Source organism: Pan troglodytes, chromosome 5, assembly GCF_028858775.2.
Source record: "Pan troglodytes isolate AG18354 chromosome 5, NHGRI_mPanTro3-v2.0_pri, whole genome shotgun sequence".
Lineage (NCBI taxonomy): Eukaryota > Metazoa > Chordata > Mammalia > Primates > Hominidae > Pan > Pan troglodytes.
Genome location: NC_072403.2, coordinates 135,316,734 through 135,329,510, shown reverse-complemented (window position 1 = coordinate 135,329,510; position 12,777 = coordinate 135,316,734). Strand labels below are relative to the sequence as shown.

General features: G+C 38.2%; 1 protein-coding gene and 1 long non-coding RNA gene across 37 annotated transcripts in view; one reads left to right on the top strand and one right to left on the bottom strand.

Annotated features, from left to right (window-relative positions):
• LOC134810366 (uncharacterized) overlaps positions 1-9,839 on the bottom strand; it is a 70,188-nt gene extending 60,349 nt beyond the window's left edge. For 4 of the 5 annotated variants that reach the window (XR_010158169.1, XR_010158172.1, XR_010158173.1 and 1 more), the window contains exon 1: positions 9,630-9,833. This is a non-coding gene — a long non-coding RNA (uncharacterized LOC134810366). Of the gene's footprint in view, positions 1-9,629 lie in introns of all 5 variants that reach the window. The other variant, XR_010158170.1, reaches the window with a different exon arrangement.
• TRDN (triadin) overlaps positions 1-12,777 on the top strand; it is a 414,373-nt gene that overhangs the window by 188,522 nt on the left and 213,074 nt on the right. For 23 of the 32 annotated variants that reach the window (XR_008548643.2, XM_054686250.1, XM_054686252.1 and 20 more), the window contains 2 exons: positions 10,404-10,463; positions 11,281-11,343. Coding sequence is in view for 27 of the 32 variants with exons in the window: in XM_054686250.1 (XP_054542225.1) it covers positions 10,404-10,463; positions 11,281-11,343 (123 nt within the window). In the remaining 5 variants the exon portion in view is untranslated. The remainder of the gene's footprint in view (positions 1-10,403; positions 10,464-11,280; positions 11,344-12,777) is intronic. The other 9 variants (XM_054686258.1, XM_054686256.1, XM_016956258.2 and 6 more) reach the window with 5 other exon arrangements.

Here is a 12,777-nt window from a genome sequence, read left to right as displayed (position 1 = left end):
TATTTGGATGTCTAAGTCTCTAGCAAGGCTGGGGTAGTTTTCCTTGATTATTCCCCCAAATATGTTTTACAAGATTTCAGAATTCTCTTATTCCTCAGGAAAACCGATTATTCTTAGATTTGGTCATTTAACATAATCCCAGACTTCTTGGAAGCTTTGTTCATATTTTCTTATTCACTGTTCTTTGTCTTTATTGGATTGGGTTAATTCAAAGACCTTGTCTTAGAGCTCTGAATTTCTTTCTTTTAATTGTTCAATTCTATTGCTGAGATTTTCCAGAGCATTTCACATTTCTAAAAGTGTGTCCAAAGTTTCCTGAATTGTTGATTTTTTTTAAGCGATCTATTTCCTTGAATATTTCTCCCTTCACTTCTTGTATTGTTTTTTGGATTTCCTTGCACTGGGCTTCACCTTTCTCTGGTGCCTCCCTGATTAGCTTAATAACCTAACTCCTGAATTCTTTTTCAGGTAAACCAGAGATTTCTTCTTGGTTTGAATCCTTTGCTGGTGAGCTAGTATGATTTTTGGGGTGTGCTGAGAAACCTTGTTTTGTCATATTACCAGCGTTGGTTTTCTGGTTCCTTCTCATTTGGGTAGGCTCTGTCAGAGTGAAGGTCTAGGGCTGAAGGGTGTTGTTCAGATTCTTTTGTCCCATAGGGTGTTCTCTTGATGTAGTACTCTCCCCCTTTTCCTATGGATGTGGCTTCCTGTGAGCCAAACTGCAGTGATTGTTGTCTCTCTTCTGGGTCTAGCCACCCAGCGAGTCTACCCGGCTCTGGGCTGGTACTGGGGTTGTCTGCACAGAGTCCTGTTATGTGAACCATCTGTGGGTCTCTCAGCCATGAATACCAGTGCCTATTCTGGTGGAGGTGGCAGGGGAGTGCAATGGACTCTGTGAGGGTTCTTAGCTTTTGTGGTTTAATGCTCTATTATTGTGCTGGTTGGCCTCCTGCACCAAAGTGCAGGAGGTGGTGCTTTCCAGAGAGCATCAGCTGCAGTAGTATGGAGAGGGACCAGTAGTGGGCGTGGCCTTTTGTCTTCTGCTACCTGGGTGGGTAGGGAAGGACCATCAAACGGGGGCAGGGCTAGGCATGTCTGGGCTCAGACTCTCCTTGGGTGGGTCTTGCTGTGGCTGCTGTGGGGGATGGGGGTGAGATTCCCAGGTCACTGGAGTTGTGTAAGTAGGAGGATTATGGCTGCCTCTGCTGAGTCATGCAGGTTGACAGGGAAGTCGGGGAAAGCCAGCAGTCACAGGCCTCACCCAGCTCCCAAGCTAACCAAAGGGCCAGTCTCACTCCCACCATGTCCCCCGCCAACAGCCCAAGTCTGTTTCCAGGTGGAGGGTGAGATGGGCTTGAAAACTTGCCCGAGGCTACCCACCTTCCAGCTGCAAAAGAAAAGGGCTTGGTTCTTCCCCTGCCTGTGGAGTCTGCACACCAGATTTGCACCCTCCCCGGAGTTCTGGCCAGGAGGCTTCTCACCCCATTCAAATTGTTACAAAGTTCAGCTAGAGATTTTCTTCTCCCTGTGGTTTTACCCCCTGCTCTTCTGACCACCCTCCTGATGAATCCCTGTGGTGCCAGGCAGGAATGGCCTGCTAGGGGACCCAGTGAGCTCTCAGTGTCTTTCTGCTGCTTCCTCTGCCCCTGCATTTTGCTCAACTCTCCAAATTGACTCAGCTCCTGATAAAGTTGGAAACTTCTCCTGCAAACAGCCCATCATTTTCTACAGTGGGGGTGTGTATTCGGGAGAAGAGGGTCTCCCTTTCCGACTTCCACAGTTGGGGCACTCTCGGTATTTGAGGTGTCTCCCAGGTCCTGCAGAAGCAGTCTGCTTCCTTCAGAGGGTCTGTGGGTCCTCTTGGGATTGCTGATTTGTTCTTGCAGTCGATCTGGAGCTAACATTCACAACGACCTTTTTTTTTTTTTTTGAAACTGATCTCACTCTGTGGCCCAGACTAGAGTGCAGTGGCCACAATCTTGGGTCACTGCCTGTAGTATGGTATCTTGAAGAAGTTTGAATTTAAACAGATAAGACCTAGAGTCCTTTACAACATTTACTTCATGAATGATATAGCTTCACTGAGTTCTCAACTGCATCTGCAAGACATGAGCTATGACTGTTCCTCAGTTCCTTCAGCTGGCATTTATAGTAACACGTGCTATCCAGAGTTCATGCTGGGCCCCACAGGCCCTTTTAGATTCAGTCTGAGGTTACAACCCCCAGGAGTAGCTTTCCACTCCACTCAGCCATGGGGAGTTGCATGTCTCTCTTGATTCCCACATGCTTCACGTCTACTGTTTCTCAAAGTCCTTATTGTAATTATGAACTTTCTTAGTTACTGCTGTCACACCTAGTATTACTGGAAGGAGGTTTTTAAAACTCCAAACACTGGCAAAGGGTTTTGGCATAAGACTAGATAAGCATTTGTTGATTTATGTGAATAAATTGTATGACTAAAGGTCTCGGGTAGTCACTGGAAAGTGCTGTAGAATTGCTGCTTGTTAGTTTTTGTTGTTAACAGTTGATAATGAGAAGAGCAGACTTCTGAGAATAATTCAGCTATCACTAAAGAAAAGTCAAGGCAAAAAAAAAAAATGGATTCAGAGCCTGAAAGGCCAGCTTAGTTATGCCACATAACTCAAGTGAAGTCCTTAATTTAAAAAGCTTTTCTGTCATAGCAACCTAATTACAATGTGAAGGGAGGTACTCTTACCATGTTGCTATAAAGTTGTGTGCCTTCTGGAGTCCCAAATAAAATTCCGAGGAAATTTTTGGGAAAAAAAAAAATGGAAGAAGAATATTTGTTCTGAATTATTTTTTTCCCTAAGTCTTCTCCCTTTCAATTTGATCACAAAATCCAATGAGACACTTGACCACCTAGCAACAGCCAAAGTTTTTCTTAAACCATCACTCAGAATTGTATAACTTCTCTGCTTAAACCTCTCACTGGCTTCCTATGTTACTCACAGGGAAATGGAAAATTCATACCAGTAAAAAGATTCTAGGAGATCTGCCCTACTACATCTTGGCTGCAGCACTCAACACTCCCCTCCTGAGTCCTCTACTCTGGCCTCACTAGGCCTAGCTCTTCTTTTTTTTTTTTTTTTTTTTTTTTTTGAGATGGAGTCTGGCTCTGTTGCCCAGACTGGAGTGCAGTGGCGCGATCTCAGCTCACTGCAAGCTCCAACTCCCGGGTTCACGCCGTTCTTCTGCTTCAGCCTCCGGAGCAGCTGGGGCTACAGGTGCCCGCCACCACGCCACCTGGCTAATTTTTTTTTTTTTAGGTAATTTATTTGTTTATTTATTTTCTTTTATTATTATACTTTAAGTTTTAGGGTACATGTGCACATTGTGCAGGTTAGTTACATATGTATACATGTGCCACGCTGGTGCGCTGCACCCACTAACTTGTCATCTAGCATTAGGTATATCTCCCAATGCTATCCCTCCCCACTCCCCCCACCCCACAGCAGTCCCCAGAGTGTGCTGTTCCCCTTCCTGTGTCCATGTGATCTCATTGTTCAATTCCCACCTATGAGTGAGAATATGCGGTGTTTGGTTTTTTGTTCTTGTGATAGTTTACTGAGAATGATGATTTCCAATTTCATCCATGTCCCTACAAAGAACATGAACTCATCATTTTTTATGGCTTCATAGTATTCCATGGTGTATATGTGCCACATTTTCTTAATCCGGTCTATCATTGTTGGACATTTGGGTTGGTTCCAAGTCTTTGCTATTGTGAATAGTGCCGCAATAAACATACATGTGCATGTGTCGTTATAGCAACATGATTTATAGTCCTTTGGGTATATATCCAGTAATGGGATGGCTGGGTCAAATGGTATTTCTAGTTCTAGGTCCCTGAGGAATCGCCACACTGACTTCTACAATGGTTGAACTAGTTTACAGTCCCACCAACAGTGTAAAAGTGTTCCTATTTCTCCACATCCTCCCCAGCACCTGTTGTTTCCTGACTTTTTAATGATTGCCATTCTAACTGGTGTGAGATGGTATCTCATTGTGGTTTTGATTTGCATTTCTCTGATGGCCAGTGATGATGAGCATTTTTTCATGTGTTTTTTGGCTGCATAAATGTCTTCTTTTGAGAAGTGTCTGTTCATGTCCTTTGCCCACTTTTTGATGGGGTTGTTTGTTTTTTTCTTGTAAATTTGTTTGAGTTCATTGTAGATTCTGGATATTAGCCCTTTGTCAGATGAGTAGGTTGCAAAAATTTTCTCCCATTTTGTAGGTTGCCTGTTCACTCTGATGGTAGTTTCTTTTGCTGTACAGAAGCTCTTTAGTTTAATTAGATCCCATTTGTCAATTTTGTCTTTTGTTGCCATTGCTTTTGGTGTTTTAGACATGAAGTCCTTGCCCATGCCTATGTCCTGAATGGGATTGCCTAGGTTTTCTTCTAGGGTTTTTATGGTTTTAGGTCTAACATACAGTCTCCCAAGACTAAACCAGGAAGAAGTTGAATCTCTGAATAGACCAATAACAGGATCTGAAATTGTGGCACTAATCAATAGCTTACCAACCAAAAAGAGTCCAGGACCAGATGGATTCACAGCCGAATTCTACCAGAGGTACAAGGAGGGACTGGTACCATTCCTTCTGAAACTATTCCAATCAATAGAAAAAGAGGGAATCCTCCCTAACTCATTTTATGAGGCCAGCATCATTCTGATACCAAAGCCTGGCAGAGACACAACCAAAAAAGAGAATTTTAGACCAATATCCTTGATGAACATCGATGGAAAAATCCTCAATAAAATACTGACAAAACAAATCCATCAGCACATCAAAAAGCTTATCCACCATGATCAAGTGGGCTTCATCCCTGGGATGCAAGGCTGGTTCAATATACGCAAATCAATAAATGTAATCCAGCATATAAACAGAGCCAAAGACAAAAACCACATGATTATCTCAATAGATGCAGAAAAGGCCTTTGACAAATTCAACAACCCTTCTTGCTAAAAACTCTCAATAAATTAGGTATTGATGGGATGTATTTCAAAATAATAAGAGCTATCTATGGCAAACCCACAGCCAATATCATACTGAATGGGCAAAAACTAGAAGCATTCCCTTTGAAAACTGGCACAAGACAGGGATGCCCTCTCTCACCACTCCTATTCAACATAGTGTTGGAAGTTCTGGCCAGGGCAATTAGGCAGGAGAAGGAAATAAAGGGTATTCAATTAGGAAAAGAGGAAGTCAAATTGTCCCTCTTTGCAGACGACATGATTGTATATCTAGAAAACCCCATTGTCTCAGCCCAAAATCTCCTTAAGCTGATAAGCAACTTCAGCAAAGTCTCAGGATACAAAATCAATGTACAAAAATCACAATAATTCTTATACACCAACAACACACAAACAGAGAGCCAAATCATGAGTGAACTCCCATTCACAATTGCTTCAAAGAGAATAAAATACCTAGGAATCCAACTTACAAGGGATGTGAAGGACCTCTTCAAGGAGAACTACAAACCACTGTTCAATGAAATTAAAGAGGATACAAACAAATGGAAGAACATTCCATGCTCATGGGCAGGAAGAATCAATATCATGAAAATGGCCATACTGCCCAAGGTAATTTACAGATTCAATGCCATCCCCATCAAGCTACCAATGACTTTCTTCACAGAATTGGAAAAAACTACTTTAAAGTTCATATGGGACCAAAAAAGAGCCTGCATCGCCAAGTCAATCCTAAGCCAAAAGAACAAAGCTGGAGGCATCACACTACCTGACTTCAAACTATACTACAAGGCTACAGTAACCAAAACAGCATGGTACTGGTACCAAAACAGAGATATAAATCAATAGAACAGAACAGAGCCCTCAGAAATAACGCCGCATATCTACAACTATCTGATCTTTGACAAACCTGAGAAAAACAAGCAATGGGGAAAGGATTCCCTATTTAATAAATGGTGCTGGGAAAACTGGATAGACATATGTAGAAAGCTGAAACTGGATCCCTTCCTTATGCCTTATACAAAAATTAATTCAAGATGGATTAAAGACTTAAACGTTAGACCCCTGGCTAATTTTTTGTATTTTTAGTAGAGATGGGGCTTCACCTTGTTAGCCAGGATGGTCTCGATCTCCTGACCTCGTGATCCACCTGCCTCAGCCTCCCAAAGTGCTGGGATTACAGGTGTGAGCCACCGTGCCCAGCCAGGCCTGGCTCTTCTTTGAATTTATCTAGCCTGCTGTCATTTCAGGATCTCTGCAGGTATTTTTCCTCTGCTGAAAAGTCTTCTCCCTAATAGCCCAAAGCTCTTCCACTTTTTTCAATAATCTTTCCAATTGCCCATTCAGAAAGGTTTACCCTGATCCACCTTTAAAAAACCAAGCCACCTCCTATGGTCTCAGGCTTTAATTTTCAAAACAAAGCTTTCTTTTTTTTTTTTTCCTAATCTTTATCATCACTTGTCCAAAAATATATATATAATATGTATATGTATATATATATTATATACATACATATTCATTTTAAGCCTCTAAAATGGACTTTTCTCTTGCTTTAAACAATTTTAAGCCATATCAAAACCAGACAACATGCCATCGATATTTGCAACTCTTTTTAGGTTACCTATTCCCAGGAAAATTAGAAAATAAATGCAAGATGATGCATATTTCACTTGGTAAATAAGGAATAAACAGGTGAAAGGGGATTCAAACACATTCTACTCATTTCTCTGCCTTTTATGGTTGAAGACAGAAGATACAGCACTCATCTATAGTTGCATAAGGTAATGACTACTAATTATACCAAAATTGAGACTTGAATCCACTTCATTGCAGTACAGTACCCTTCATAACATGTTTCTATCTTGCTTATGGGTATTTTTTCCCTTTAGTTTCTTAATACAAAATATTCTAGACATACACTCCCTGGATATAGAAGAATAAGAATAAAGTTGCTTTTACTCAAAGAGATCAGTAAATCTGATCTAAAAAATTACCTAAAAAGATTATATGTGGTCAGATTTTTATTATTTGTAAAATATAGTAATAGCTTGTCATTATTATCATTATTTTTCTACATCTACTCTGTTCCAGGCATTTTAGCCCAGTTATCTCCATTTCTCACAAGTAAGCAAGGTAGATTTTATTAGCTCCACTTTTCAAATGAGGAAAATGAAATTCGGTGTGCCATAGCACATTGCCCAAGGTCACACAACTAGGAAGAGTCATGGACAGAATTCAGCCCAAGGTCATCAGTGCCAGCATCTGTGCTTTCTCTCGTGCTCCACACCCCTCTGTAGATAACAATGGGACAACTCTAATAATCACTCGTGTAATTGAACTTATCTTCAGCTTATGTAAAATTTTCCATGGTCATATTGTGAGCTGGGTCCCAGGCCAATCTCTGCCACTCTAAGAAAACAAGGTGACAGTGATGAGGTATGTTGGAATGCATTGTTATTAAAGAAACAAGTTCTTATTTACTTAACTGGAACCAGGAATACATCAGTTCTGGCCACAGTGTTAGAATAAAAGCACTCATCTGATACACAGAATTAGGATAATCTCTACACTAGAAGGGCAAAGAGGGGAGGAACAAAACATAAGACAAAAATAAAACATTTTGCATTTGTTTCCTCGTGGAAACAGCATCTTAGAAAGCTTTGCAATTGTAATTAAACATTGTGTATTGTCTGGCTTTGAGATGGCATAAAAAACATTTAAAAGCAAGAGAAAAGCCCATTGTGAGGGCTTAGAAAGTAAGAAGTAAGTCGTTTAATTTTTCTTTCATCTGATGTTAATTTATGCAGAAGCTAATAACATATTTGTGGCTCAGAGCTGCTCATTGTAGGGAAGATTTCTCTCCCAACCACACTCTTCTGTGATCCCTGCCAGAATACAGCCATCATTTCAGGGCTTATTATACTTTTGTCAGGGAAAGGTAATATTCTGATACTTTCACATCCTGTAGATACATTTAATTTTTAATCTTCTGAACATCAATGGGCTTAAATGCTCTAATTCTTCTCTAGCTGTTACAAACAAAATGGCAAACCAATGAGAAAGAGATGGAAGAGGAAATTTTTTATGTGTGTTCAAAGTCAGGTAGACAGAAAGGGAAGAGTACTCTTGGCTGTTGAGGAAGAAAAAGTCAGGGGCAAGGAAGTTTTCATAAAAGAAACATGGGTTATTTTTATATCCAAGTAGGATATAATCAAATTGTTATGTTTTTATAAGTGAAAAATTTAATTCCATTGCTACCAAATCACCTATATAACAGAGACAATAGTGCTTGAGGAAATGTAGAATCTTGAGAAGTTGACATTTTAAATGAAATTCAGCATGAATAAAGTAAGTCTCATAATGACAGCTTAAAGGTCTAATTCATAAAAATGTTATTAAAGGACATTATTTATATCTGCATTTTGTGGACTTCTGCTCTTATTCATGACTCTCACAGTGTATGACTGTAATCACAAGCAGAGTGTATAATAGGAGCATTAATTCAATTTGGATGAAGACAAGAATACTGTATCACCACAATAAAATTCCAGCTATATTAATTTGAAGGGTAGAATTTGTTGCACAAGAGCATTCTCTAAAAGAAAATTGAAAAATAAATGAATGCCTTCCATATTCTGGGTTCAAATATCTACTTTCTTTGTGAAGTTCAGTGTAAGATTGACTAATTGGCACAAGCTTTTTAATGAAATATTTATTCATCAACCTTATGAAACTTGGAGACTTGGATACTGAGTTCTGATCTTATGGTTAGTATGGCATTAGTGTTTAGCTTGAGCTTAGAAATATTTACAAGTCATTTGTATTTTAATTAACCCCTTTGCTGATACATGACATCAGAGGTGATGCTTAGCAAATGGCTATTCAATTGTCTGGCATATACATTTATTTAGAGAAGATGTAAAATTCACTACTACATAAAATTTCTCCCAGAGAAGCTGAAAGTAGTGATACTTGAAAGTATCTTCATTCAGAATTTTAAATATGATCTGCATGTTTAATATGCATAAACCTTTAGGAAAAGAAGAAGTGGAAATCAATTGGTTTATTTCTATCTCTGGAACTATCAAAATTTGACTTCTTGACTTTCTACTTCTGATTGGATGAGCTGTAATAGTATGCTGTAGACACTTTTAGACAAAGTGTGAATACATTTTTCCCTGAGACATTAGATTATCTCTAGAAATCATGAAAGGGGTTCTTTATAAATTATACGTCTAACATTGAAAGAAAGTGTTGTCTTTGATCTTGTAGGTAAAAAAGCTCTATACCTAAGGGAATGAGTTAATTCCTCTATTTAATAAGATGCAGTCATTAGTAGACAACTTAAGGATTCATTCTAGAACTACATATTGAATTTCTTTAGCATAATAATGATCTTATAATAGTTCTGGGTAACAGAAGTCTTTGAATGTACCTGTACCTGAGATGAGAGACAACGGACAAAGAGAAAGGAATTTCAAATATAAGGTAAATAGCACTGCTAATTGAAGATAAAAATCAGTACATTTACAACATTAACCGTAGCTATTATTGTCCCAAATCTAAAACCACTGAACATTCAATTTCAACAACTATGTATTAGTACAGGACTTTGTTATCTAAAATGATTATGCTTACCAGAAAAGTGTCCAGGGATGTCCACCTGCTATGTGGCTATGCCTGGGCAGCACGTGAATTCTCTGTCTTTGCTCCCTCAGACCAAGGCTGTCTCAGATTTATGAAACAGGGCTCTTCCACGAAGTTTAGAAGTACCACAAACAGTTTGATGTGGTATCCAGACTTACTGCAACCTCTGGGTGCAAAGATTGAACAGCCTTGTTGATACAACCACTCAGAAAGGACCGTGGAAGTTATGTTTCCAACACACTGCCAGACACTTGTCATCAGGCTTAAATGCCTGTTGGCAAGAGCCAGATATGAAAAACAGCTACATCAAAAGATACCTTTTTAATGGTCTAATATATTATTTCTAATGAAATTGAATGTATAAAAGAAAACAAATATTAATTCTTCTAGTTTATCTGCGGTATATTTTCCAAGAAATATATTTTAATTTTATATATCAATACTTTTAGGCACTAGATAAACAATTGTTTGGTTCAGAAAGTTCAAACTATCACGTTCATTATTTGTAAACAGTATTAGCAGTCTACAACGTTACACATTTACTGTGAGCCAGGCACTTTACACAGTGTTTTGTAAACATTTACTTTGAGGGAGGTATTATTATTTGATAAATGAGGAAAATAAGACTTAGTGGGATTAAATTACTTGCTCAGTCACAAAGCTAGCTGGAGGCAGAACTGACTTAACAAAAATCCTTCATTTCAACCTTGGTTTTGCTTTCATACTAAATTTCCCTAAAGGAAATATTTTAAATGTATTCTCTAGAAAAAGAAGGGGAAAAGAAGAAGGCTGAGAAGAAAGTTACTTCTGAAACAAAAAAGAAAGGTAGGAAATTTAAAAGCCATGTACCACATAAATCAATTAGTGTCCATGCATAATACTACTGGTAAATCTATTATTTTCTAGGAAAGAAATTCCCTTAATAAATGCATTGTCATTGTTATTAATGAACACTCTTAACATGTCTAGATATTCCAAATAAAATTAAAATTGTCAATTTTTAAAAAGAGAATTCAATCCTAAACACTTTTTGAAAATTACTACTGTGATTATTTTTTCTTTCTTAAGAGCAGCTGCTTAATTCTCTCTAATTCACTACTTTACTTTAACTATATATGTGAATATGATGGTTACTATTTAACTAATTCAGTTTAATTTTAAAAGTCATTTTATGTAGAGGGCAGAAAATACTTGATTGGTTTGTTTTACACATATATATATTTTTTAATTGGTTGTTTTCAAATAATTTATCTGATGTCCCAAGTGAACTTCAGAGATTTCAGAACTTTTGACATGGTTCTGGTGACCTCATAGCTGAGAGAACATTCAATATATTCTTTTCAATATATGTTAGGAAAGCTGTTAAATAATACCATAATTAATAATGCCATTTAATGTTTTCACTGTTATTAAATAATTTTTGCCTTTGGCAAAAAAAAAAAATTATGTTTCCTGAAGAGAAATTATACCTAAGCCACTAGTCTGTTATGAAGGTGCTACCTTATTCATATTTGACATGACTTATGGCTGATTTAAGATTTCTCTATACAAGATAAATTAGATGCCTCACTGGTAGTCATGCATGCCCTGAAATATTTGCAAGTTAAACAGGTAAAGGCTTATAATTTTCTTATTTTACCAGCAGAAAAAGAAGATGTCAAAAAGAAAAGTGAGAAGGAAACTGCCATTGATGTGGAAAAAAAAGGTATTGCACTTTCTTTGTTTCCTTAGATGGATTATGTTCAGGATGTTTGCTTCATGAAAGACTCCTCATGCAACATACACAAATTGCACACAGTTACTTATATCTACCCAAGACGTGAAGGTCAAAGCAAAACTTGCACTAGACAAAGTTAAACAGGCAAAGAAGACTTTATTCGAGGCCATTGCAATAGGACAGAGAGACTGGAATTGAGTCTGAACTCAATTCCCCCCCAAAAAAACGCAGGAGTGTTTGTAATGGCTGGTATGGGGAATCACAGGACGTCTGTTTTTGCATATTGGCTTTTCCCCCTCAAAACATAAACTTTCAGTCTTATATCTGCATGGTAAGAAGTAGTTTCACAATGTAGAGCGAGGAGTCCAAGGAAGTTAGGCTCCTACTCTTCCACAGAAACTTAGAGATGGGGCACTATCTTTCTTGATGATTACATTTCAAAGGGATGGCTCTCAGTTCCTTGAGAAAGGCTTTATGGATTGTGAAACTGAAAAGTGGCTTGTAAATGTCCCAGCTACTAGAGTGGCCAAGACAGGAGCATTGCTTGAGCCCAGGAGGTTGAGGCTGTAGTGAGCACCATAATTGCACTACTGCACTCCAGCCTGGGTAACAGAGGAAGACCCTGTCTCCTCATCCCCCTACAAAAAAAAAAAAAAAAAAAAAAAAAATCTGTATCTCAATAAAGTAGAGAAAGAATTTACAATGACAAGTTTTCCAGTTTTCTGAAGTAAATGCTCTAAGAAAAGGGAGATCAGGAGCTGCTGAAGGTCAGAAAGAAACCTATTAAAGTTTAATCAAGGTGAGGACCACCTTGGTCAAGATACAATGAACTTGAGAAGAGATACATAGTAATAACAATACCACATTGCAAAGATAAGAAGCTGAGAAAGAATAATGCACCCTATTAAGAAATAAGGTTATTCAACTATTTGACAGTTTCGATTTTTGCTTTAAATTTTGTTCTGTTTCTATTCTTGTTCAAACATGAATATTGGCTTCGATTCAGGTTAGGCTTAAGTTTACATGGAAAAGACAATCATCTCAAGTATTATGGTTTGGTGATAAGCATTCTCACCTGAAAGATTTCCTCCACTGATGTCAGTGATGCTTAAAATTCTACCATTAGAACCATTCCATTCCTTTGAGTTATGAAGGAATCGTCCCCTATTAAAATGCAAATCTTCTAGGGCTTGTGTATATGGGGTAAAAACCTAATTCCTCTCAGCTATTAAGAACTTAAAGTAAATGAGATTTCCAGATCTTTCCTGTGTAATACTAAGCTAAAAATTGTACCCCAGAACATGAGGTGGTAGGTAAGCTTAAATGAAGAAGATTGAAAACTTCAGGGTGGGGAACCGTCTAGGGAGGGCAGGCTGGGTTAGATGGCATTTTAGCGAAAATCTTTCCCTTTCTAAGTAGTAA